This window comes from Anas acuta, chromosome 1 (assembly GCF_963932015.1).
Source record: "Anas acuta chromosome 1, bAnaAcu1.1, whole genome shotgun sequence".
Lineage (NCBI taxonomy): Eukaryota > Metazoa > Chordata > Aves > Anseriformes > Anatidae > Anas > Anas acuta.
The window spans coordinates 191,948,988-191,975,950 of record NC_088979.1 but is presented as its reverse complement, the minus strand read 5'-3'; the positions used below and the strand labels follow the sequence as shown (position 1 = coordinate 191,975,950).

Genomic DNA, 26,963 nt, shown 5'->3' with positions numbered 1-26,963 from the left:
TTCATGCAGTTCCAGTCCTAGAGATACAAACTGGATGGGCCCTTCTGCAGAATCAAAGCTTCTGTTTAAGCACACAGAATATGCCGTGGCAGTGAAAACTTTTTGGTCAGTCAGAATATTTTCATTCTCAATTGCTAAGGGAATAAGAACTTGCCCCCCCCCCCCCCAAAAAAAAAAAAAAATATTCCAGAAAACAACAACAACAACAAAAACTAATATATTTTAATATGGTAACTTTTCTGAAATTGTCCCATGTTTTGGAGTCTGACGATGTACGTAATTGTGAATAACCTCCTCAAACTTTTGCTTCTGAGACAACTCTGGAGCTACTAGCAATCATCACTGTTTTTTTTTTCAACTCCTAGTACTTTTGTCACCTAAAATCTACATTAAAATTAACATTTCAGGGGGGAGAGAACACCATTTCTGACAGCTCTTGTGAACTGACTCTGAATAATAGGATCTTGGCAGTTATAGAAGGTAACTCATACTGAGCAGAAAGATCCTCAGTTCTCACTTTACTTGAAGCTCAACATGCAAACAGAGCCCTGGCCAAGAGACAGAGTGACTGAGGACACTAGTCAACCCCAAGCACTGCGCTCATTCAGAATCTGGCTGCATATATTAAAAAGCAAAACACAGGAGGCACAAAAGGCAGACACTGAAGGAATTGGGGAGAAGTTGATACTACATCTAGAGTCCAAGATCCAGGTGCATTTCTGTTTCTTCAGGTCATCTGCCCACAGCTCAGCTTTCTCTCTCTGGAGCAGAGCAAGACAGCAGTAGAAAAGCTCTGTAGTGTCTGTACTGAGGCAGAGGTTGTCACAACTACTGAGCTGCTGTCTGAGGCAGAGGGGAGATCCTGAGTTTGGAAAGTAGTACCAAAACCTAGTGCTTCCCTCATTGAGTGTTGTACAGATTTTATTTATTTATTTATTTAGAAATAGCATTTTGTTTCCACGTGTGTTGCATTTAACACAGAGGGACTCAGACCCTCTGTGGTATTTCACCTCTCATCTCACCTCATTTTTGAGGGAGTATTTGATTAGCCATTAAAAATCACTTATCTCCAGCAGAAGAAAAAAAAAATTGAACAGGAAGTGGAGACTGACAGCACTGCTTTCTGCATGACTCTGCATGTTTATCTAATTCACACACTCAAAGCATGCCCAGGAACGATCTTTGGCACTGCAGTGAGATTCCCTGTACCAGTACAAGGCTAAAACACTTCCCAGCCCTCGTTTGGCTCTGGTACCACTCCTGCAAGCCGTGCCTGGCACTGAGCAGCCAGAGCACATGGGACTGCTCGAAGGGCTGCTCCCTGCCAGCTGGCCTTGGCAGAGCATCATGTTTATTGGTGCAGATGAAACTGTCCTATTCCTAGCAGTCCGGTCTTTTGGGTACATTCCATACGTCCAGAATACTTCATAAAACAAGACTTTAGATTATTATCTAAATAACTGGATTTCCCTTGTGAGCTTCATTCTGTCTAATGGAAAATGATGGGAAATGCTGAAGTGGCCTATTCTAACTGAATCCCACATGGCAACAGGAGGCTCAGCAAACCTCAGCAGGTGTAAAGCTCTACCCACAGCAGAGCACAGACTGACTATTAAAACACACAGCTTTGAATGTAGTGAAGCTGACAGCGGTCTTTTAGGAAGAAAACTGACTTTCCTCAACTGTGTTGTTCTGGGAGTAGCATTAGAAGAGCAGAGTGTCACTTAGGCCAATTTTGTAGCAGTTTACAATTAACCAGCTCTGGAATTATTAGTTTGAAGGCTGTTTGCTGGCGCTTCCCACCGAAAACACGAATCGCAGGGGGTGCCGCGCTCCTGAGGACAGCACCAACTCGCCCACTCCCCAAGGCTGCCCCCCTCAGCCGCCGGGACCCCCGCGAGGGCTAGAAAAAGGGCAGACAGAGACGAGGAGACAGTTTTTAATTGTTTTAATCTCTTAATTTATTGAGGACAAAGCAAGGGACAGCGACAGGATGGACACATGACCAGTGACAGCTGCGAGAACACCGGCGCTGCCTGAGGGGAGCGCTGAGGGGAGCGCTGAGGGGAGCCTGCGCAGCTCCCGCCGGAAGCGCCCGGCCGCCACACAAAATGGCGGCGCCTACAGCTCGCTTAGCGGTGCGGCGGCTCTTCCTGCCCTGGCGTCCTCGCCTTTTGCGATCGCCCGGCCCGGGGAACCGGGTAGGCGGCGGGGCGGGGACGGGGGGGATCCGCGGAGGGCCCCAGCGTCTCGGTGGCTGCCCGCGCTGGCCCTCGGGAGGCCGCGATGGGGGCGGCGGGGGGGTGGTGGTCGCGGTGGAGGCGGCGCGGTGCACGCTGGGAGTTGTAGTCCTAGCGGGGGGGGGGGGGCTGTGCGTGGGGCTGCCGCTGAGCATGGCGGGAGCTGTAGTCCCCGCTCGGCTGAGGGGAGGCGGGAAGGGGGCGGCTGCCCCCTCATAGGGACCGGGCAGCGCCGGGCTGAGGGGTGCTGAGCCCCAGGGCTTGCTGCAGACTCCAATAAATAAATAAATAAACAACCCCAAAAGCCACCCTCCCAGGAGCAAACGGGTCTGACTCCATAGCTGCCCCTGTTTTGAATCACAGAACCTTTAAAGTTGGAGAAGCCCCCCGAGATCACCGGGTCCAACCACCCCCTGCCACCAGTATCACCACTAACCCATGTCCCCAAGCACCACGTCCAACCTCTCCTTGAACACCCCCAGGGACGGTGACTCCACCACCTCCCTGGGCAACCCGTCCCAGTGCCTGACTGCTCTTTCTGAGCAGAAATGGCTCCTCATTGCCAGCCTGAACCTCCCCTGGCACAACTCGAGGCCATTCCCTCTGGTCCTGTCACCAGTTCCCTGTGAGAAGAGGCCGACCCCCAGCTCCCCACACCTTCCCTTCAGGCAGCTGCAGAGAGCAATAAGGTCTGCCCTGAGCCTCCTCCGCTCCAGACACAACAACACCAGTTTGCAGTCCTTGACATAATTCCTTGCATTGGATCTCCTTTCACATTAGAAAACAGGTACCCAAAAAGATTTCAGATGCTAAAGGACATATTCGAGTTCCTACTAGTTTTCTGCAAGGACAGTTGGTTGTAGGGAAGGAGATGAAATCTACTCCATTTTCATTGTTTTCATGTTTTTGTTTTTTTTTTTTTTTTTTTCTTTTTTTTCTTTTTTTTTCTGAAGTCAGTTAACATATTCCCAAATTAAATATTGGCAAATAACTCTGTGTAAAAAATATTTTTGAAAATGCATGCTTTAAAATAGATTTCTGAACTTACATTTAAGTTCAGGAATACATTTTTGGAAGTGCATACTAGGATATAACTTACAGTGTATACATGACTGATGTTTTTTTCTTACAGTCTGTACATGTAGGAACAGGCAGGTTCAGAGTTTCCAAGGCAGCAACAGAAGTAGTCTTAAATGTTCCTGAAACTAGGGTGAGTCCTCTGGAAAATGGCTTGCAAGTAGCTTCTGAAGACTCTGGACTTTCAACATGCACAGTAGGTAACTTGTATAGGGAATGTTTTTTCATAATTTTATGTATGTTTGTTTCCTTGTGGAACTAAGTTGGATTCTATCAATGTTTATTAGCAATTATTGTTAAGTTACAAGATGGGAAATGAAGGTTTTCCTAAGTGATTTGTGATTCGATTTTTGTGAAGATCTTTTTTTTTTTCCTTGAAAACCCAGTTTAACCTAAGGAAAAAGTTGTTTAAAAGTAGGTCTTGAAAATCTAAGTTTGTTTTGTACAGGAAAAACAGCAAAGCTGCATGATTGGCTGATAAAATGTTTTCTTTTCTTCCCTGATGAGGTTGGACTTTGGATTGATGCTGGAAGCAGGTATGAAAATGAGAAGAACAATGGAACTGCTCACTTCCTTGAGCATATGGCTTTCAAGGTGAGTATGAATATTGGCTTACAAATTTATGATGAGTTTCTAAGCTAGTTATTGTTAGAGATCAGTGATGGAACGTTGTCAGAATTGTCTAAATACAGTTTACAAAACGAGAAGAGAGGGGAAACCAACTCAGACTTGGTTTCAGCTAGAAAATGAAGCGAAATTCCTAGTCCCTTGGAGATGGTACACAACTATACATTAGTAACACACCTCTATTTTTAACTTGCTTTTAACTTGTAGTATTCTTAAGACACACAGTCTACCTTTTGCCAGCTTTTTATTTTCATTTGGGAACATAGTAGGGTTTATATTTGACTTTCAACATGGGAGAGATTAGCATGCCAGTTTCCATTTCAGAAGACATTCTTCTTTTTGGCTTTGACTTTTGCAGACAAGCAGGAGTAATGATGAGTAGGTGAATTCAAGGATTTAATCTGACTTTTTTATTGTTTTGTTTCAGGGAACAAAAAAGAGATCTCAGTTAGACCTTGAACTAGAAATTGAGAACATGGGAGCTCATCTGAATGCCTATACGTCCAGGGAACAAACAGTGTATTATGCAAAGGCTTTTTCAAAAGATTTACCAAGAGGTAACTGCTTTTATTCATTAGAGAAGTGGCAAAGACCAAAAATGCTTATCCACCTCCTGACAATGCATAAGAGTGATGCTTTTGCAGCCTAACAGTCCCATCTTTCCTGGGCAACAAGTACCTTCTTCAACTTCACAGGAATGTGAGGATGCAGATTTGGAAAGGAATGTGCCAACAATGAAGTTGATACTTGAAACATTTTTGTCAGCTAGATTTTTTCTCCCTACCCCAGAAATGCCTTTTGGACTTCTCCCTTCCTGCAGAACAAGTCTCTCTTTTAAAGTAAAGCTGTAGCATTTAGCATTCTCATTAAAAAAAAAAAATGTAGAAGTTTTTAAAATTCCAAACTGCCAATCTTATTACTACATTTTGGGTCACTTGGGCTTTGGGGTGGGTTTTACTTTTAAAACCAGATTTTTCTGGTAGCCTGAAAATAATTTCCATTCCTATCTTTATTTTCATTTAGCTGTGGAAATTCTTGCTGACATAATTCAGAACAGCACCCTGGGAGAAGCAGAGATTGAGCGTGAGCGAGGAGTTATACTTCGAGAGATGCAAGAGGTTGAAACCAATTTACAGGAAGTTGTCTTTGATTACCTTCATGCTACAGCCTATCAGAACACAGCCCTAGGAAGGACGATTTTAGGACCCACGGAAAACATCAAGTATGTGCAAGTTTGTGGTTGTCTTTAATTGTTGGCAACTTCTCTATATTTAAAAGATCCCTCTGAAAATGTGGGGAACAACTTCAGTTGTAATTTTTACTCTGAAAGGTAGATGAAGTTGTGCTGGATGTAACTAAGAATTCCCGTATTGCTTTAGTTCTACTTTATACAGGCGTTACAATGAAGTTTATGTATTTATTGCACATCTTCGTTATTTGACATTACTTTCTCCTGTTTATTAAAAATGCACTGACACAAAATTGTAAGCGCTTCTTTTTCCCATCAGTCAGGTGTTGGCGTTACCAGAAATAAAACTGCGTTCACACTGCTCTTTCAGCCCTTGTTTATACTGATTCAGACCAGGAGATTACTAAGTGTACTGGTTTAAAATTGGCATGGGATCATTAGTGGATCTTATCACTCACCTGAGTGAGATCAACAGGGAGCGGAGTTGTAATTCCTGTTCTTTATGAGGAAGCTATAACAGCTTTGAAAGGAAAAATGTATAAAGGTCCAGTTTCCTGTTCAGGAAGCTGTCCTTATTTTAGCTTTTTGCATCTGTGCACTGGCAGAACTTATAATTACTCTGATACTATATTATTCTGTATTTCTATTTCTTCTTGTAAAAAAAAAAACTTTACTGACATGGCAGTGATGTTTCCTTGACTGTTTCCAGATCCATAAACCGCAATGACTTGGTGGAGTACATAACAACACATTACAAAGGACCCAGAATAGTCCTGGCTGCTGCTGGAGGTCTGTATGAGATATTCACCCTTGGTCATGTGAAACTGTAGTTAAAGCCACAGACCTTTAAGTTTTAGGGAGCAACGTGCTGAATTGCCCATTGTTCGGTACGTCCTGGATGTTCATTGTTAGCCCTGCATGTTTAGTTTGTGCCTTCATAGCCTTTGAACTTCTGTTCTCTTTTCCCTCAGTAAAGTTTCAGAAACATCCTTAAAACAATAACTTGAAGTGGGTAAGGTCATTGTTCCATCTGGGCACGAAAAGAAGGGCCTAGAAGGAATTCTGTATGGAAAGAGGAGAAGCAAGAAAAGCAGAGAGAGGGAGAAATAATTTTGAGGCTTGAAATAGAGAGCAAACAGCTTGATTTGGAGTATGATCATGATCTTACTCTGCATAACGGAGTGCTGGGAGAAATCTGAAAGCGTGGCGTTAAAGGGGGGGACCCAGAAGTTGCTGGTTGGTTGAGCCTTCAAACTGCGTAGCAAGTTAAATGAACTGTTCACAGAGTAACATGACAAAGTGTGTGAAACATCTTTGTTCAGGGGTCTGTCACGATGAGCTACTTGACCTTGCCAAATGCCACTTCGGTAACTTGCCGTCTGCTCCGGAAGGAGGGCTGCCACCCCTGCCACCTTGCAGCTTCACGGGCAGTGAGGTAAGCAGCTCAATGGCTTTTTGAGGCGGCCCTTTATCCCCTGCGAGCACGCTGCCTGCTGAGGAGAGCTTCTCAGCTGCACACTTAGCAGATTACAAGGCTTATTGCCCACACTGAGGGCAACTGGAGTAGCTGCTTTCCAAGCAGGAATTTCCAACTTTTCTTGGGCAAGCCTCACTGCCACCACTTTCTGTGTCTTACCAGTTTCTGAGGGAATACCTCCCTTACCCCTGCTGCTGCTTTCCTTTTAGTGCCTGGCCTGCACTGTGAGAGCATTTTCTCTTACTGGGAATCACTGATTTAAAGGGTATGGCAGAAAGCCAAGGCATCTGTGTTCCATTCCCAGTGGTATTCAGGTTTTGAAAAGTCCTCAACTTTCCTTGCTGCTGTTTGTCATCAATTTCTCTTCATGTTTGTGGCATTGGGCTGGAAGTGTCTGTCTCCTGACATTTAGCTTGCCATGTACGTTACCGCGTGCAGGTCGCCCTACAGCCACTTTCGTGTGCTCCCACAGATCCGTATAAGAGATGACAAGATGCCCTTGGCGCACCTGGCGATAGCCGTGGAAGCAGCTGGCTGGGCTGACCCGGACACGATCCCCCTCATGGTAGCAAACACTCTGATAGGTAACTGGGACCGCTCCTTTGGAGGAGGCGTGGTGAGTGAACCTGCAAGCTCCTTCCTGCTGTTCACGAGGTTGTCTGAGTGGGGTGCTGCCAATACTGCCCCCCTCAGTTGTAACTGAGGGCGTTGACGTGACATCGGAACACGGGGGTTGTCAGTAATCGTCCCTTTCCTGAACCTTTGTGGCTTTATGACCTGGGCTTTTATTTGGAAGCTGTTTGGCCTACATGCAAGGGAAGAAATTGTTGAGATGAAGAACTGATGCTTGACTGTGTAGGTTCTGCTGGAGCCTGTGATACCACTGCATGTTCTGTCGCATTGAAATGAAAACGGGAGACTAGCAAGCTTTCAGAAAATGAATGAAATATGTTTTCTCTTGCTTCAGCAGAACTTATCCAGTAAGCTTGCTCAGACTGCGTGCCATGGGAACTTGTGTCATAGCTTCCAGTCCTTCAACACCTGCTACACTGATACGGGGCTGTGGGGCCTCTACATGGTCTGTGAGCCATCAACTATCCAGGACATGGTGCACTTTGTTCAGAGAGAATGGTAAGCAAACAATGGTTTCCATAAAAGGACTATTTTCTGTGGACAAATAAACTTTTAAAAATATTAATTACTTAAAGAGACTATTTCTCTGCTTAGGCTTGCCTGGGAAAAATAAATCCATCTAGTTTTAAACTTTGGCACTTGAGATGCACAGTCCCAGCAGCCAGTTTCTGGCACCCTTACTTAGAATGAATAGTTTAGGGTTTAGGCTTAATGAATAGTTTAGGGTTTAGGCTTGTTTTTTGCCCTAGAATAAGTGCTACTACTGCTAACTACAGTTCACATTGCTCTTACAAGGTAAATAGGCAGTGATTTTCTTTTTGTCTCACAAGTGTCAGGAGTTCTAAAAATGTGTTAAACCCGTTAGAATGTGATTAAGTCAGCATGCAGTACCCAGGAACTGCATGTTTGACAACTGAAAGTAATTATTCAGAATAATGAATGAGCATAATGAGAGTGCAATTAGCTTTAAATACCATTACTAGTTAACCGTTCTACAGTTAGTGGCCCACGTGGCACACCAGGTGGTGGTGTTACACAGAGCTCTAGTGAGTACCTGGGAAAATGAAATTATGTCAAGTAAAGGAGCTGTTATATGGAATCTTGAAGCCTGGGACTAGAAATATTTTCAAATTAGATTTAAGGCCTTAGATGAATGAAATCATGTCCATAGGTGCACTTCTAAGACTTGAACTGCAGATGTGATTAGAAACAGACGTGTTATTTAAGGCCATTGACTTGAAGTGGCTGCAGTTAAAACTTGAAACTGAGGAGTTTTTTTAATCACACAGAGCACTTCTCATGTACCATTATTCTGAGACCTCTGTAAACAACTCTTAGGTAAAAATACCATTTTAGCTGTCTGTTTGCTGCAGTTCAGCACCAGGGAAGATGTGAACCATTCTTGTGCTATAATGTGTTAAGCTACCTACTGCATCCCTCTGTCCTCCTAGTAGTCTTCTCTCTGAGGTGTGATGTTATTTATACAGTTCCCATCTCTTCCCAAGAGCCAGGCAGTAACGGCTTGCCTTCTGGGCTAATTACCTCTAATTGCCTGAGTTCCCATTATCTTACCAACAGCCATGCTCAAGCTAGCAAGCATGGACTGCACGTGGCTCAAAACATAAATAAAATGAAATGCAGCTCTTCTAAGAGGAAAAACTTGCTTTTAGACTGAATATTGGTATGCTTCCAGAAAAACACTATCCTTAAGCTCTAGGACTCCTAGAAGCAGCTTATTTTCATACCAAGAACTCTTACCAGCTCTGGCTGTAGAAAAAACGTGTGTGGGTAGATGTACTCAGTGCTTGTGGTAAAGAGGTACACAACCATTAATGCTACAGGTTAGCATTATTTAATGCTTTTGGATTTAAACTGTTTTTCAGGATGAGACTTTGCACAAGTGTTACAGAAAATGAAGTAGCTCGAGCAAAAAATCTTCTAAAGACAAATATGCTGCTACAGCTTGATGGTGAGACCCAGATTGCTTTTTATTCTTACTTCCTGCTACTCTGTGCTGATAACTGAAGTGAGTTTTCCTGTTTTAGGCTCCACCCCAATCTGTGAAGACATCGGAAGACAAATGCTCTGTTATAAGCGCAGAATCCCAATTCCAGAACTTGAAGCAAGGATTGAAGTAAGTGGCACTCCTGTTGAAAGTCTTTGATTAGGCCCTTACTGTAGTAATTTAATTTCTTAATTGTTATAGGAAGAAACAGTACAGAGTTTGGACTGTCTCCAAGGGAGAAACCTTCTAACTGTTCTGTCACCTGTTCCTCTGGATTATACAAAAGAAATTAACATCACTAACTTAATACTTATTTTAAGACAGGTTTAGTAACAAAATATGTCTGTCTCTAACCCTTTCAGGCTATTGATGCCCAGACTATTAGAGAAGTTTGCAAGAAGTACATCTATGATAAGCATCCTGCAGTTGCTGCTGTGGGTATGTTGTCTAAGCTCACCTCCTGTAACTCCTCCACCCTCTTTCTTACCAGTCTAGCATGTGTCACAGTCAACTTTCTTTAAATTCCAGGTCCAATCGAACAACTTCCAGAGTATAACAAAATCTGCAGTGGCATGTGTTGACGTCGTGAGTAGTGAACAAGAATCTACAGTATGTTTGAGCTTTAAGAGAAAAAAAAACACACTGCTTTTGACTTCAAAAAATGCATTTGAGATTAAAACTCAAACACCAACCATAGTCCTGTGTATCTGTACAACTAAGGAGAGAATGAAAACGTGTATAGTATTTGCATTTTTATTATAAAACAAAGATTGTCAGTAAAAGTCATTTCTTGACTTTAGTAGCATTCATCACTTGTTCTTGAGCAGCTTTCTTTGCCTTGACCATTTCAACGAGTTCCTGGAGATGGAGGGGAAAAAAAAAAAAATTATTTAAAATGCATACCTTAGGAATGCCATGGTTTTGAGCATTTGTAATCAGCCTGATGAACCAGTTTACTAGCTCTCAACACAGTGAGGAATCCAGACAGCTTAATATCATGAAAAAAATTCTCCTAGAAACAAAGTAATACCAATGCTGTCCAAGATAAGTGCTCATCTACTTCCCCAGTAGTACAAAAGGGAATACAAAGGGGGCCGGGGATAGGACTTCACACCATCTCCAAGAAGGTGCTGTCAAATTTTAAGACAAATTTAAAAGGGACAGACTTCCTCCCAGCTTCCAGTTTTAGTACTTACACTGAAGAAAACCTAATCCCTACTGCTTTTCTGGGTTAACAACAACAAAATTCTCCATAAAGTGCCATCTTCTGTTAATTTGTGGTTGTCGGAATACTGTCTTAGGGAGGGATGGCAAAAGCAATGAACTCTAACAAGACCTGAGTTAATTACAATCCTAGAAGGAGGTAAGAAAGCCTTACCTTATATCGTTTCATGCAGTCCTTTTTTGAGCGGCCTGGGACAGCTGCTGCTATTTTCTCCCATCTTTCAGCAGTATTTACTGGATAAGTCTTCAGTGCTTGTTCTAAAAGCTTTTGTTCTTCTGTAGTCCAAGGGGATGAATCTAAAGATGATCCTGTTTTCAAAATCAAAAGTGACAGTAAAAATACATTTAGTAATGACTCCTTGAGTTAAGTATAAGAAAATACTGTGAAAATATAATTGATTTTAAGTCCTTGCAGCTCTGTGATACCACTGATTTGATTTAAGGGATATCCAGTACTAAAGCCTAGAAAAAAAAAAAAACCAACAACACTGAAACAGACTGGCCAAAGTGGCACCTGGGATATTTACATACAGCAGGGAGACAGGAAGGTAACAACTTGTTGTCAGCCAGGTGTTAGATAATAGGTGTTAGATAACCATTGCTGTCCTGTGAAACCAGTGATGTTGTTCTTCCTGTAGTATTTCAGTAAGGAACCAGCCTGCTGCAAGGCTCTGGAAAGTTTGATGGGGGTGTCTGGGGTTTAACAGGAGACCAACGCTTAGCTGTAGGATGATCCTATATCCCAAGTGCAGCCCCTCAGGCCTGCTCTTGCCTGAAAACATAGCACCTTCCGAGGAACAAGTGATCTCAGCATCTGACTTAAACCTGTTGGCTCCCCAGGAAGCACTCCGAATTGTCACTGACTGCCTTGGTTTGCACTAAATGTACCAGAAACCCTCAAATTAAATCCAGTAACTGAGCTTGCATCACCTGTTTACTTGCTAGTAGTTTGTAAGCAAGGCTTAGAGTTCTAGATTACTTTCTTACTAAGGTGAATAGCAGAGACAAGTGCAAGAGCTTCCTTTTCACTTTTACCTTCAAATCGTTCCGAGGGCGCAGCACTGTCCATCTGAGGCACCACACCGTGTTCCTTTTTAAATTTGTCAAACGCTTTCTTGTTGATATCATCTTTTTGATGAGGGTCTATTAGGAACAGACATTAAACAGAATAGTTACTGCAACAAAATTAAAGCCAGATGTAGTAATAAAAACATTGGCAGATTTTTTAAGTTAATAAACACAATCAAAAAATGGTAAAGAGGTTGGTAGATAAAAATCTCTCAGCGTCCAGTGTATTTTGCTCAAAGTGCCTGGTTTTCCAACTCCTAAGTTGCTTTATACTGCTCAAGTGACTACATCCTCCACACAAACTTAAGCCTGAATCTGCTGCTTCAGTGAGATCAGGAGGGATTACTCCCACAGAAGGGCTGTGGCACAGATCTGTGTTACTCAGGCTACCAGTGTGTCAGGCAGGCAGGAATGCAGGGGAGAGTCTGGATCCTCCTCGTACAGGTATGTGGTTTCGTATGGAGAAACAACTTCAAAACTGTTTTTTCTATAGCGGTGTGTTTTGATTTTCCTTGAGAACAGCCTCCAGAGTCTTTTCTCAGTATCCCAGCTCTCTAGCCTTCGTTTACTGTGCAAGGAGATAAGCCACGTTAATTTAGCTGTCTGACTGGTGCTGAATCTCCTTTGTCTTTTTAAAGCGTCTCTATAGACTCATCAATTCTCTTTATTCCAGATGCCTTCAGAGAACAGTTCCACCCGCTCCAGGTATAAAGGAGCCTAGGTAATGAACAGGGCCTAGAATTCTGCATGTGCATGAAGTTAAAAGAATTTCTGAGATTCACTCATGAGGTATGGACTTATGTGATAGCTATGGGGCTGAAAATACTGAGTCACAGAAATGCTCCTCTCAATTTTCCACCGTACGTTTCTTTTTGGGATATATAGGGCATTTTCTCACAACAGAAACAATGCTGCTCAAAGAAAATTAAGCTGTAGAGAAGCATGCAGACCGTCTTAATAAAAAATAAGCTAAGAAAGATACCAAGCTTCTGGAGGCTCTTTGCTTTATTGATGACATCTTTTGCTGTTCGTTTTATTCCAGTAGTAGAGTGCAAGTTCATGTAATTGGCAATAACTTCCCACCTGAAGCAAGGATAGAAAGGGGAAAAAAAAGCACATTATGTAAAGCTGATCTTCATCCAAATAGAACCAGGCTACTGTACACAGCTGAACACATTTATACCAACCCCTGAGCAAGTTTAAACAGGCTGAGCTGTTACTAGCCCTGTTTTTCCACTGCCCCTCAAAAGAGTGCCTAAACACCAGATAAAGGGGATTCAGCAGGAGAGAACGGGGTCACACCTAGCCCCTGAATTACTCTTAGTGTGTTCTTGCAAAACAGAAGGGAAGCTCTGTACCTGATCAGCCTAGAGGATCAGGTATCTAGGCCCAGGTTCTTGATGAGGACTCTTGACTGCTGTCCAGTCAAGGAAATGAAGGATATTTAAGGAGTCCTTATACGGACATCATACTTAAGGTGGTCTGAAAATACGCTGTATTACACTTGTTATTTAATTAAAAATTGCTAATAGGGCTTTTAACACCAACACCAAGAAGTACCTTGAATTAGTCCCTGCTGGGAAGAGGTTCACAGCTTTAATTAACAACTGTAGATCATCTTCTGGCCAGTTTTTGCTCCCCCCTCCACCACCAGTGGTTGACTTCTCTGAACTCTTTGTCGCTTGGCGCATACGAGCCTCTGCCTCTTCTTTCTCTCGCCTTATTTGTTCATTTATTTCTTCTATCTGAAGGGTTGTAAATGAGCATTTTTATTTAGGGAAAAAGAACCACGTGATGACAAAAAACCCACTCTCTGGAATTGCTTTGAGCCTTGAATTTTGCTTAGTTTCTGTTCTTCATGTTATACGTAAGGAAATGGAGCTCACCTGCTCCAGTATCATCTCCCTCCATCCTGTGTGTAGATTTGGCCATCCCAGATTTCCACTGTAGTGGATAATCTATCACAAATTCACTAGGAAATTATATAAATGCTCCCAGGATTAAGGCAAGACTTCTGCATATTACTGGAATGTCCAGGCCAACATCTGACACCAAGGGGCAGATCCACAAAAGGATTAAGAGCTTAAACTGGTGACTGGGGGGAAGCCCAACATCCCTATTGAGTACCGTAATTCTGAAACCTTCCAGCATAACTGCTACCTAAACCTGGTTAGGGCAGAAATTCTCTTCAATAGGTTAGCTAAACTAGCATTAATAGCTAAAATTTGGGTTGTTACAGTTAAGTGCTTACTCAGGCTTAGATGGCTATGTGTAGTTTGTTAGAAAGCAATTCAGCAGAAGTTATCTACCATAAGTCATTGTGAACTGTAATCACTTCTTGAGATTGTAGTGTGACATATTCATGTATCTACTTCTGAGTGTGCCAAATCCAGTCTTGGTGACATCAGAAGGCTATGCTCTTACAACCTGCTGGAAGGATGGATGCCCAAAGTAGGTTTCTCCCTATCTTACAATAAAATCTTCCTGGCAAAAGGGAAATTATCTCAAAAGAGAGTTTTTATTAATGCAAAAGTAGAACAGCTTGAACAGAGAGATTAACGTCCTGTGTTTGGAACACTCTGCTGGAAACTGGGAGATTGGATTCAGTCACTTGTAGAACAGAAGCATTTGAATCTTAAGCCTTCGGTTTCCTGATGAGTAAACCTGCCCCTGGGATGGGGACAGATCATCTCCATCAGGAAATAACACTCACAGATCTGACTCCAAAATGGATGAAAGAAAGCACCTCACTCTCTATGCAAGACGTATTCAGCCTTTTTAGTTCAAATGGCTTTTCCCTGCTGGCATATTTAAGCACATCCTTGTGGAGTTTTATGAATCTTGGTCACAAATGTCTTGCTTTTCCTCTACTTTGGCATCCAATCCACTGGCCCTTCCAGCGCCTATAGCCTGCAGCATGTAGGTCCTTTTGTGGATCCAGCCCCAGGTCAGGCAGAGTAGAGGCAGGGTTTTTTTTTTTGCGTTTGTAACAGAACAGGGTAAGATGGTACCCATTGTTGGGCAAAACTAAATTCCTCCGCTGTTTCTGTGTACCATACAAACAGTGGGATTTGAGTCTTTTACTAATTAAAAATGCATAAACTTCTCTCAGCTGGCACTGGTTATTTCAGCAGCCATGAACTGCACTATGTATAATGTAGTGGAAACCAAATCTGCCCAGAGACCCTAAAACTCAGAGTCCACAGCAGCTATGTTCTATCTTACTTGGATTCAGTCATATAAAATGTCACAAACAAATTATTGTTAATTTGATTTGACACTCAGCATAATTACCTGTTTTACTACAGCCGCCTTTCCTCCTTCCCTTGTTGTGGATGTAAGTGCTTCATTCAAGCATTGCAGACTAAAAATAAATTATTAAGTTACAATGCAGAGCTAGTAGAAAGATGGGTATCAAAACGAGAAGGAATCAGGAGCAAGAAAACTTACCTTGCTAGCTCAAGACGATCACAAAGCTTTTCCACCTCCTCCATCATTTTAACACAATCTGCCTCATTATCAGAAAAGTAATTCCAGTTCTGGAAGCAGAAATACATGTTCTACAAAGTTCCTGAACTTTACTGTCCTTCAGACAAAAGCTTAACAGACAGCATTCTTTAGCCACTGCTGTGCTGGGGCCTATTTGGTCAGCTTGTTTTAGCATTTAGCAAACCCACTTTCCATACCCATCTCTGACCATAAAAATAAGCATGAGATAAGGTCTGATCTAAGGAAGCATAACAATTTCACTGATGTAACCTGTATTTCACTATAGTAACATTTAAATACCTTGCACGTTGTTCTCAGTTTTTGCCTTTCTTTCTTGATTGCTTTTTTCTGTATCTCTTTTTCCTTTTTTGCTACCAATGCTTGTTGCCTAACTTCTTCTTCCTCTTTTTCTTTTGCTAACCGTGCTGCTTCTAATTCTGCTTGTCTTTGCTGCAGTCAAAAGAAAAAAAACACACAAAAAGTCCAAAGACACGCTGTTATAAAGTCACTGAGTAATTCAATATTAAAATATGCTGTTTCCAGTTTTTGAAGTATAGCAATACACCAATGTTCATTTTCACAAGAACCTTGAGGGAAGGGGTGACTCATGCCAGTTGGCATCACTTCAGATATTCACTATGAGGACCTAGTCTGTAAATCCTGGCCTCCTCTACAGTGAAGATTATAAAAGATTATGAAATCTCCTGCGCCTACCCCTTGTGTGTGTGTGTGTGTGGGGGGGGGTATAAGCTTAGAAAAATGCAGTTGTCCAGAATTTCTCTTGCACCACTATTACCATGATACCATACAGTGCTCTGGTGTTGTCTTTGAAGATAGGGCTTTTTAGCACCCTACAGTTCCCAGACCTTTCACTACTCATACTGTTTCCAGAAACATATTTTCCAAACTGTTTGATATTAATCAGGTATGAAATAGTACCTCAAAATGTCTCAGACCAATCAAACATTCAGAGACCATACCCACACAACAAGCAGCTGTATCCATTTTATGAAGAGGGAAGTAGGCCACAGGAGCTAATGACGGCCTTTCAACCACTGAAAGTTTATGCAACAACAAAACTCAGTTTTCCAAGTTTTTGACTCCGATCTGTGCTCTTTATTTTCATATTTCTCAAAAGGCTGTTAGCCTTGCACTGCCTGTTACACACGGATCAAAGACAACACATCTATAAACCCCAACATAACTTCTAACAGTAGTTTTCAGACACATCTAGAAGCTGAGGCAGTGGATCAGGTGTGAGTGAACCAGAAATTTCCAGCCCAAATAAACCAAGTAGTTAGCTTACCTTTTCTTTTGCCTCTTGTTCTTTTCGTTTTGCTTCTACCTTTGCTTTCTTCTCTGCTTCTTTCTTTGCCTTTTCTTCCTCCTTAAATTTCTTTATCCTGGGATCACAGCTGTATGCGTTGTCTGGCAGAGGAAAGGACACATCACGTACAAAAGAAAAACAAGTGTCTTCCCCTGTTAGTTAACAAATCTTTTTACAAGAACAGTTTGTATGCTCACCGACAAGTATCCTAATTCTGTTCATTTCCTCTTTTTTCCTCAGTGCTCTGGCAGCCCTGTTCTGCTTTTCAATCCATCTCCTTTCATCTCGACTAAAAAGGGAGAGCGTAGTTAGTTCAGCATTAATACCCTACAGCATCAGTAACTTAGGAATTCAGCAACAAACACTTAAAAAGAGTTTTCCCCATACAGATGTCTTCCCTGAATACTTCAAAAATAAACTTCAAAAAATGAAGTTCCAAGCCCCAAGCTCATGTCCAAAATGCTAAGCATTTAAACAATCAAACAAATCTTCAAAACACCTGACAAAACAAGCATCTCATCTGTCATTACAGGCCCACATCATGGACTCTGTTTCCAAAATGCAATCCATTTGCTGACGTAACGTTAAGCTCAAGCAAAACAACTGAAATGCTGGTATATAGTTTAATTAAAGGGCAGCAGTATAATTAACGCCAATTATCACGATTTCACAGCAAATAGGTCACATCAAGTGAATGTATGTGCATGGAATTAACACTTTCCATGAAGTACGGTGACACTGGTAAAATCATGCCACAATACAGCTCATGTTAAATAGATTAAACTTAGATAACGAAATCTGGAAATACTTGTTAGTGCTGTCAATAAAAAGGCAAAAGTTTTAGTGGCATCTGTATCCTCATCCACACAACCAACTGCAGAACAGTGTGCTTCAGAACAAAGGAAACAATTCCCATAGCAGAGCAAGGGACTCAGTAACAGACTGAAGGATCAGAACAGAACACCATAACCTTTGGCAAGAAGGGATGACAAGAATCATGGCCATCTGAACAGAAGAGCAGGAAGCAGACAAATAGCTCTCCTAAGTACAGCATGCTTTGTACTATTTGTCTAAACATGTTTAAGGAGGACAGGAGCAAGTACAAAAGGGCTATGCAAATAATTCTAGAGCCTTCCAATTAGAAGCCTAGAAATTAATCTCTAATTTATCAAAAATACAACTCATAAGGAATTGATTACAGTGCCTTCACAGAACTTTCATAAGAGAAGAGAATATTGGGTCCAGAGAGGCTCAAATACTTAAGAGCAGAAAAAGGCGTAAGAGAAACATATGCCTAGCTAGAGCCTACAGATGGCACAATTCTTAGACGCAAAGCTGGCTAACCACTCAACCTTACTGCAAAATTGGTCTCTATTAGAACTTGGAAGAGGTTTATATAATGCAAGCTATGGTGATACCAGGATGAGTGAAAGGCTGCATCCTGTGAAAGACAGGTTAGAGTAAATGATACAGTGCTTTATTTTAATTTAAATGTTCTGCGTTTACACAGAAGAAAAATAGAATGTATTTTCCAACAGCAGCGTGGTCCAAGTAATTCAGCTATTATCACTACATCAAGAAATATGCAATTTTTATTATCAAGCCATCAGAACTACTCCTTCTATATTCCAGATAGCATCACTTGAAGTGAACACACAGGAGATGCTTTATAACATATATTGTTTTTACAATTTCAAAGCACCTTAGAAACACCTCTTGAACTACTTCAATTACACAGTTAAGAGGGGGGAAAAAAGGCCAGAAGCCCACAGTGCAGTACTAGTCTGTGACTGACAACAAACAGGAAGAGTGGAATTCCATCTCTTGGTTAGCCACCTTTCTTCCTCTGCCTTACAGTCTGATATAGCAAGATTTAGCAACTTGACACTAGTCTCTCAGTTTCACATCAAACTTCTTTTTATTTACATACCATTCAGCTTTTTCTTTTTCTTCTTCATCTAAATAGGAAAATTCTCTCCATGAATCAAAATTATACCTAAATTAAATATAAAAATAACAAGAATGAATGAAAAAATAAAACAGCAAAACTATTACAAATAATCTACCTTAAATATTTTTCTAGGCAATTACACTGTTATTTACAATTTATAATACCATTTACATATACCTACACCTACAATGATTATACTGTGTTAATACCACTGAAACTAATAATTCACATCTCTGTAGGACCACCAGCTTTACAGTCTAATTGTTTAATCTCCCCTTATAGGCAGTGGCGATACAATGCAGCCCGCAGAGTTTAGAAATTCATTTAATCTTTATATACATGTACATATCCATATTTAGTGGATGTGAGACATAATGGAGACAAGCTCCATTCTAAACTCCAGACTTTATTGGACTAGACCACCCTTAACTAGGGAAGCTTAAACCTAGGAGACACCTCCCCTGAAAACACAAGTTAAGTGAAATGAACTCCACTCCTAGCCTGTGGGGCAGCTCAGTTCCCAGCTATTCTGGCCAAGCACTGCCCAAAACTCCAGCTGTTACTGTGAATTTACAGCGTGGATGTATTTACTAGAAGAAGTCCAGCACAGTTTGTGGAAGGGACTAAACAGCTGCAAAGCAATTTACGCAGTCAGAACAGACCACAGCCAACAATTTACCTAGTAAAGGGTCTGCAAACCCTTTACACCGCACACCTTGCACACTGTGAATAGTGACTGAGGTCATCATCTAACTTACCAAAATGAATAGAATGCATCTACCTCTTCAAACGAGGAGTTCATGTCCCCAAGTTTAGGAACGTTTTTCTTATTCGACCACCTGAAAAATAAATCAATATATTCAAGAAATAATATATATGAAATCTTACTTCATAAAACAGCAGGTGTTAAGTACAGAACCCAAATACTAAATCAGTTTCCCTCCCAACAAAACAAAAGGGCACCAGGAAAGAGGAAGAAAAGGGATCATTTGCTCTAAATATCCTCCCATTTGTGTCTTTCTGGGGGAGCTCCCCTAGAAAAGCAAAATCCTCCTACCCAAGTTTGGTGTGCATACAAATATCTTGTGCATACATAACACAAGATATCTGCAAACACTGTTAACAGGGCCTCATTTCTCCACGCACACTCTGTTGGTAGTGGCACTTATAAAAAGTGAACAAAATGTGCTCTGTGGTAGGCTATATTAAGTTTCCCCCATATTCTAACAGAGAACGAGAGAACAATGCATGCTCTGCCTCCATTCCATTTCTTTCCTACAAAGAGGGAATTATTCCAGAGGCTCTAGAATTTCTTACTCCATGACATGACATCCCTTTCCAAGCAGAGGTGGGAACAACCCACCTGACAACCACAGAACCAGGTCTGAATCTCTGGAATCCATACTACGAGATTTTAAAAATCTACTTAAAATATGCAACGGATTGTTCAGAATGTGTTGGAAAGTGCTACACGCAATAAAACACTTTTTCATATAGGTAAAGCGTGAAATAAGCTGAATGTAGACTTATACATGACAGCCTTAATACTAAGTTAATTGACAAGGATGAATCGTGTACAAAAAAGTCACACACCATAAAAGAGAGAACCACCAAATACTGACAGTTACATATACCTTGTATTTTAACCACAGAATGGCTCAGGTTGGAAGGGACCTTAAGGACCACTCAGTTCCAACCCTACTGCCATGGGCAGGGACACCTCCCACCAGCCCAGGATGCCTAAAGCCCCATCCAGCTTGGCCTTGAACACTGCCAGGGATGGTTAAGTCTCTGGGCAGAGAAGTTGTGGATGCCCCACCTAATTGTGAACATAACTACTGTCATCTGTTAATGTCTCACCCTCATAAGAAAAATCACAAAAAAATGAATTTTTAGTAACATACACATGCTTGGTACAGTAAATAATTTTAAGATGAAACCATGTGTTGTACAAAAAGGACAATACATAACATGGAGCAGAGACTTTTAAAATCTCATGGGTCAAACTCACTGCCTTCAGTGTGACAGTTCAGATTATTTTTAAAATAAATTGAGAACGTTCTATTTTAATTGCATTAAACTTATATCAATTAATGCATTTCCCAACAGCCCTTAAAAATCCCACCTGTTACACACAAAACCAGCTTGTAAATGCTGATTCTCCAGCATGGTAAAGGCAGTCTGACATGGCTTACCTTGCATTTCTATCAAAAACCGGTGAAAAGACTTCAAAGAAGTTTTCTTTTGCTTCACTTTTGGAAGGAACAGAGTTATCAAAAGTAGGATCTATGCTGTTAAATGCTCGTCGTTTCACAGGGTCAGACAGTATTTCATAAGCTGTAAAAAGTTACCAGACATCAAACATGAGATTAAAATGAGTCTTCTCTGCAAAGTGGGAATGTTAACAGAAAAGGCTCTGAATGTTTGAAGAGGTGCTCTCAGATCTGTGTTTAATTTATCACTTCTGTACAGCTTTGTATTTTATTCTTTTGATCAAATCTCAACTAGCATTGCTGGCATTTCCTGTTCAACAAATTAGGAAGAAAACATCTATGAAAAACACATTTTGCTATGAGAATGTAACAAATCATATTATATTTAAAATAAAACTATAGCAGTGAACTCAGTTCAGTCACTGGTAGCTGGGGACTGACACCTTCAGGCTTTTATCTTGCACCAAATCCTTGCAGATAAATTGACAGAACAGTCTACTTGGACAGGCATGGAGTAAAAACAGTCCCTGAGTTAATATGAAGGCAGGACTGGCATGAACAGGGTCCATTCATAATAATTTTTGCAGCTCATGAAGAAGTTGTACTGAGACTTTGAAAGAGCATAAAACACCACATAGCTCTCAGCCAGAGCACACACACTGTCCTACTTCTCCTTGTACAGTCCTGTAGATGGTGAACATCATATTACTGAAATCTTATAACCTGGAAATCACACTCTGTAGCTTCAGTAAACTTTTTTTTTTTCCCCCTCAAGGAAGCGTGAAATTACTGACTCTGTCAGATCTACATTACTTACTATTTTTCAATAAGAATAAGAATTCAAAGAAATCAAATTCTTGTTGCAGTCATTTATGGGCTTCCGTGACTGCCTCCCTGGACAGAGAACTGCACTGTGAAGGTCGCACCTAGAAGGTGGTAAGGTGGAGACCTTGGAGCTTTGTGGTTCTGTAAACTGATCTCACTGCACATTAGTAGAGAAAGGAACAAAAGTAAAAAAACAATAATAAGCTGCTGTGTGCCAATCTTCTCTTCCCCTCTGGGTAAGGGACTTCCTTCAATTCCCTCTGCCAATATTCTACATGACCCCAGTTATCCTCTACGTTGCAAGCTAGGAGCTTCAATAGTACTCCTACCATTTCCCTAACACAAGAAATTCTGTGCGTATCTGTAGGCTCCTCCTCCACTTTCAGAGACACCACTTCTATACTGATCTCCAATTCCACTCCCACACACTCCGTTCCTCCAGCACTGCATCTCCCACTCCTTCCTTTGCCATATCCAGCTCTGAATCCCACCTATCCACTCCTGCCTCTCCAAGTTTCTTCTCTCCATTCTGTTAACACTCTCTCCTGCTCCAGATTCCCCTTTGCATTTCCTTCCTCCAAGGCACTGCTTGGAAGCATTACTCATCTTCCATGCCACTTCATGCTTTCCTTTTTGTTTGTTCTTACACTTAAGACTGTAAGCTGTTATTGCACAACATATTTTACTCCTTGCATGCAGATCACAGAGCACACTCCTGAACTCAGCTACAAGTACTATTATGAACATCTGCCAGTTTCCAACAGGACTGAAACTGTGGAAAAAAAGTCTTCACTGAGCTAACTAGACAGCAGTGGAACTTTAGTTGCCTGCAATTCTAAGTTGCAGGAAGATCTTAATTTCCTTTTGAAGCTAGCTTTCTAATAAAGGTTGGTAAATAATTAGAACAGGTGGGAAACAGGTTTCCCCACTAATTTAAACATGTTAGGATTTTTTTTTCCTGTTTCACATTGAAACAAAAATCAAAGTTCCTTTGGTCTCTGTGGATATGATCTCAAAAAAGTCTGACTTCAATCAACTGCTGTGCTTGTTTTTGAAAAGTTTTAGTACAACTCTAAATAAGGCTGAAAATATCATTGGCTTGTCTAACATAACATTTTCTAACATTTTAACTAGCACCAAAAGAAGTCACTCAGAATTAGAAAGTTTAGAACACACAAATTTCAAGATTTTTCCTCCTACCTCCACAGACCTTATTGATTCAAAAAAAATGCTTAAAAATACCTGTTTTTAGATGTATAAGCATGGTTACACCTAGAATACCCCCCTCAAGTGTCTGCAATTACGCAGCAGCGGTGTTCTAGGTCACTAGAAGCAAGAACGATATGTTATTTAATCGAGTTCACTAGGCCATCTGCGGGCAAAAGTGAGCAGCTGAGAAAACTGATATCCTGGATCAAATCAACAGATGCTCTACTGGTAGAGCAAGTGCATTAGTATTCAGATTTTCCAATTGCTGTTGGTGTCTTAAAGGAATTATTTTACAGCATATCAGTTTATTGCATGTATGTGGCAACCTCTAGTGGTTCATCCTTGCATTCACTGCTACAAGAGTTTGCATTTTGTGAACATAAAATATTTTGCTTTATCACCAAGTGGTATGGCAGACAAATGGCAACAAGCTGTGATGCCATCCTGCTTCCACCCAAAGAGAGTGGAACATTTATGGGATCTCTGTTTATTGAAGCAGTTTGCTAAAATAGAAGAGAACTTCTTTGGCTTTGCATGGTTCTTTAAAAGTAGTGACAATGACAAACCTAATAAAGTACTACAAATATGTTTCAGGTTATCAAGCAGACTGAGATAGCATTTAATAAAAGAAGTCAATTACTTACCTTTAGTTATGCACGTAAAATAATCATTATCACCTTCTCCAATTTGCTCCCCTGCAGCTTTTCGCTTGTCTGGATGATGTTTCAAAACCATAGATTTATCTATCAAACAGAAGCATAACATTTAGAAACACTTCATCACTAACACTGTGTGGTTTGCTAAAAATAATATAGCAATTCCAATTGTCAGCCCTCTGCTTAGGTACTTTTTTATTTTTTAAACCATAAGTAAGAAAATAGATACGAGTAAATGAACTTTCTTTGATTTAACACTCTTGCCAGAATTAAAACTATTTTGTCTTTGCTAGGACACCAGACAATCTCAACTCAGAAACTTTCACTTTTATCAGCTGAAGCAGCACTGATTTTCCAGGACTTAGTCTAACATTATGCATAGCAAAGTACTTCAGTGACTACAGATGCACAGTTAGCTTCAAAAAGCACAATGTGTTTTCAGGACCGTAACTGTGCAAGACTGCACAATTCCATATGCAATCAAGCTAGAAGATAAAGAAAAAAAACATAAATTTAGTGATTTCTAATCAAAATCAAAGTCGTTCAGATAAAATACAAACTGTATTCATTTCCTTCTGAATACAGTCCAAGATGAAATTTTGCAAGTAAACTATAGCCACAAGCCTGTAAAGAGTGCTGCACATACCCGTGGATAATACTAAGCATGTACACAAGACTTTGTGGTCAAGTTCTCTCTTAGGATTTACGGCTTACGTAGAGAGACAGCTAACACCTAGCGAGTATCTACTGAAGCTGCTATTGGAGCTGACTCAGCACTCTTAAATTGCAGAGAGAAAGAAAGACAGGAAGAGACAGAGATGCCCCAGATCTTGCTCAACAATATTAGCGAGGCCACTAATAGACAGAATAGCTGCTGCTCTCTGGGTTATTAACGCAGGATCCGCAGTGGCACTGCTAAGTACTCCAGCATATGATCACATACCAGAGACAACACAATTTCCTGTGCAACTCAGTAATTTGCTTAGTGTGCCATCTTAGCCAGCTCCAAACACAAGGTAATGCAACCAAACTATAAGCAAAAACCATTTTGTGCTCAGTGACTACACACAGTAATTTGCCACGACTGCTAGAGGGTGACAGGCTGGTCCAGTGTCCTAACTCAGGCAAGCGGCTCCAAAGGAACCATTCTTCTAACCATTTGCAAGTAGATGCTTTATCTGTGGTTTATCTGGTAACAGTGATTCCACTCATACAAGTGCAGTTTCTTTATGCAACTGTTCTCAATTATCAGCTCACAAAACCATTAGCTTATTTTATAAAGCCTATTTATGAGTCTTCAACTTAAATCTTCTTGCAAAGTCAACTCTAAGTCACATTGCTTCATATAAATGAAAGTTGTGAAGCCTGACATGATGTTTCTTGGTATGCAAGTACCATAAAATGCAGAAAAACACAGTTATGGCCTGTGGGTCTTTTTGTTTGTTTTAACAAAAACCTCAAGATGAGAAAGCTGAGATATGAACTTAGTGAAATTTTTGAGTTCACTAGCTCTAGGCCAGTGGATTTCAGAACTGTGATTTGAGTTTAAAGGCTGGTAAACAACACAAGTCAAAAAGCTGGCATTTTTAGGCCTGTAGAAATAGTAAAAAGCTTGTTTGTGATATGTTTGCATTTAAATGTGGAAAACAGTCCTATACATCTAAAAGAAAGGTAGTGTTATTAGGGAAAGGTACTTACGAGCTGCTTTGATTTGTTTTTGAGTAGCCCTGTATCGTATATTTCCCAGCCCAAGAACTGCATAATGGTCTTGATTCTGAGGAAAAAAAGTAAAAAGCCCTAATAAACATTGATGTACATTACCTAAAATGCCACAACACATGTAGAAAAACACTTTTTGTCCCCATTTCTTAAAAGCAAGAGGCAGAATTCTATTACCTCTCAATAAACATTAGAAAAAACCCATAGGACCAGTTATTTTAAAAGCTGTTACAATAAATTCCAGTACCTTAGTCCACATTGGATTTAAGCATCAAATCCTAAAAAGCTCAACTAATGGAAAACTGAATTGCTGTCTTAATAGCAAGGCACTAATATAACTCCAGAATACAGTTTAAGATCCTTCTGAGTGCTCCTGATGTGCTCTTGAGTTTGCCCGTATTAAGTAATTATGTGTGGAAAACATAAAAACGGGTATAATGCTAATGGACACAGAGTGGTTCAGATGGGATGAGAAGGGAGCTCATCATCAGCTGTGAATGGCTGGTAACTTGGCCAGATTTCCATCAAAAATACAATTAACGCTGTCTGAATCAACAGAATACCTTCCAGTCCTTTGGATCAAGGGTTTTTAACATAGGAAATTCTTCAAGCTGCAATTCTTCATCCCCTGACTCTTCAGAAAGTTCCTTCTCATCTTCTAGCTCCTGGAAAGAGGCAGAAACGTTTATGTTTCTCCTCTTGATAAACGCCTCAAACCATCTTCCCACGGGTTCCACTTGACAGAGCACCGATGCTATAAGCAAAAAATCAGAAAAGTAAGCCACAGAAGGTGAAGTTGCTTTGGTTTTAACATTAAGAAGTGAACGTAGGTATTTTATTTTACATAGTATACGTATGGATTTTTATTTATAGTGTAATGTTGCACAATGCTATAGGATCAGCAGATTTCCTGGTTTGCTCTGAAAAGACCTCAGTATGTTGAAGATTGGAGGAAGCTGAACGCAGGTGCTTCGGGTGGTTCCTCCCTGAGCCCTTACCACACTCAGAGTGCCTTTGGGGTCGGGGCGCACACTTTGCTCCGCACTTAAACCCCGTCCCGCCCTGCTGGGGCAGCAGACCCGCACCCATCGCCCCCAGGACACCAAACCCTGCCTGTCCGCAGGCCGCTGCCCCTCAGCAGCCGGCACTCGCTGCTCAGGCACTGCCCCGGGGCCAGCACCCGGCCGTCCCCCCCCCGCCAGCCCCCTCGGCTGCCCGCCTCCCTCACGCAGCCCCCCCCGGGGCGCTCCCTGACCCCCCTCCGCGCACACGGCCGGCGGGCAGGAGCCAGCCGCCGCTACCTACCGGCCGTCAGCGGCCTGCTGAGCGCCGTGAGGTGCCCGGCCGGGGCCGCCTGCAGCATTGCTGCCCCGGCACGGCGGCACCCACGGGCTGCGAGCGGGGCTGGGAGCTGGGCGCTGCGGGCCGGGCCTCGCCGCCTGCCGGCAGCCGGCGCATGGAGGCGCCCGCCCGGGAACGCTTCCGGGTCGGCGGGGAGGGAGCGGGAGGGGTTGGGGGATATAAGGGGGGAACCCCCTAAATATTGGTCGTGTGGGGAGGCAGGGGGGCGGTAGGGATGGAGAAGCCTTCCCAGATCATCTGGTTCAACCTGCCTGCCGCTAATGTCAGCCACTGAACCGTGTCCCCAAGCACCACGTCCAGCCTCTCCTTGAACACCCCCAGGGACGGTGACTCCACCACCTCCCTGGGCAACCCGTCCCAGTGCCTGACTGCTCTTTCTGAGCAGAAATGGCTCCTCATTGCCAGCCTGAACCTCCCCTGGCACAACTTGAGGCCATTCCCTCTGGTCCTGTCACCAGTTCCCTGTGAGAAGAGGCCGACCCCCAGCTCCCCACACCTTCCTTTGTAGAGATCAGTAACGTCTGCCCTGAGCCTCCTTTTCTCCAGACCAAACACCCCCAGCTCCCTCAGCCTCTCCTCACAGGATTTGTGCTCCAGCCCCTGCAGCAGCCTCACAGCCCTGCTCTGGGCACGCTCCGGGACCTCCATGCCCCATCACACCCCTAAACCATC

General features: G+C 41.9%; 2 protein-coding genes across 3 annotated transcripts; one reads left to right on the top strand and one right to left on the bottom strand.

Annotated features, from left to right (window-relative positions):
- The first annotated feature begins 2,041 nt into the window (after window positions 1-2,041).
- Window positions 2,042-9,939, top strand: PMPCB (peptidase, mitochondrial processing subunit beta). Of its 2 annotated transcripts, none has more exons than XM_068669853.1 (13): window positions 2,042-2,201; window positions 3,373-3,513; window positions 3,825-3,911; window positions 4,372-4,501; window positions 4,968-5,166; window positions 5,843-5,922; window positions 6,456-6,568; window positions 7,083-7,226; window positions 7,581-7,741; window positions 9,127-9,212; window positions 9,289-9,377; window positions 9,611-9,686; window positions 9,777-9,939. In XM_068669853.1, exons 1-13 carry the CDS (start codon window positions 2,112-2,114, stop codon window positions 9,827-9,829), a joined length of 1,449 nt encoding a protein of 482 aa, XP_068525954.1. In that variant the 5' UTR covers window positions 2,042-2,111; the 3' UTR covers window positions 9,830-9,939. The 2 variants fall into 2 exon arrangements, with proteins under 2 accessions (XP_068525954.1, XP_068525953.1); XM_068669852.1 differs by having other exon boundaries at window positions 7,578-7,741.
- A 48-nt stretch (window positions 9,940-9,987) lies between these two features.
- Window positions 9,988-26,766, bottom strand: DNAJC2 (DnaJ heat shock protein family (Hsp40) member C2). Its single transcript, XM_068669851.1, has 17 exons — window positions 26,235-26,766; window positions 25,493-25,683; window positions 24,909-24,984; window positions 23,199-23,297; window positions 20,503-20,644; window positions 19,066-19,146; window positions 18,287-18,352; window positions 16,554-16,645; window positions 16,336-16,457; window positions 15,330-15,479; window positions 14,991-15,079; window positions 14,835-14,904; window positions 13,101-13,285; window positions 12,523-12,623; window positions 11,508-11,615; window positions 10,627-10,781; window positions 9,988-10,106 (listed from the first exon to the last, which is right to left on the bottom strand). Exons 1-17 carry the CDS (start codon window positions 26,290-26,292, stop codon window positions 10,032-10,034), a joined length of 1,860 nt encoding a protein of 619 aa, XP_068525952.1. The 5' UTR covers window positions 26,293-26,766; the 3' UTR covers window positions 9,988-10,031.
- Window positions 26,767-26,963: the final 197 nt, after the last annotated feature.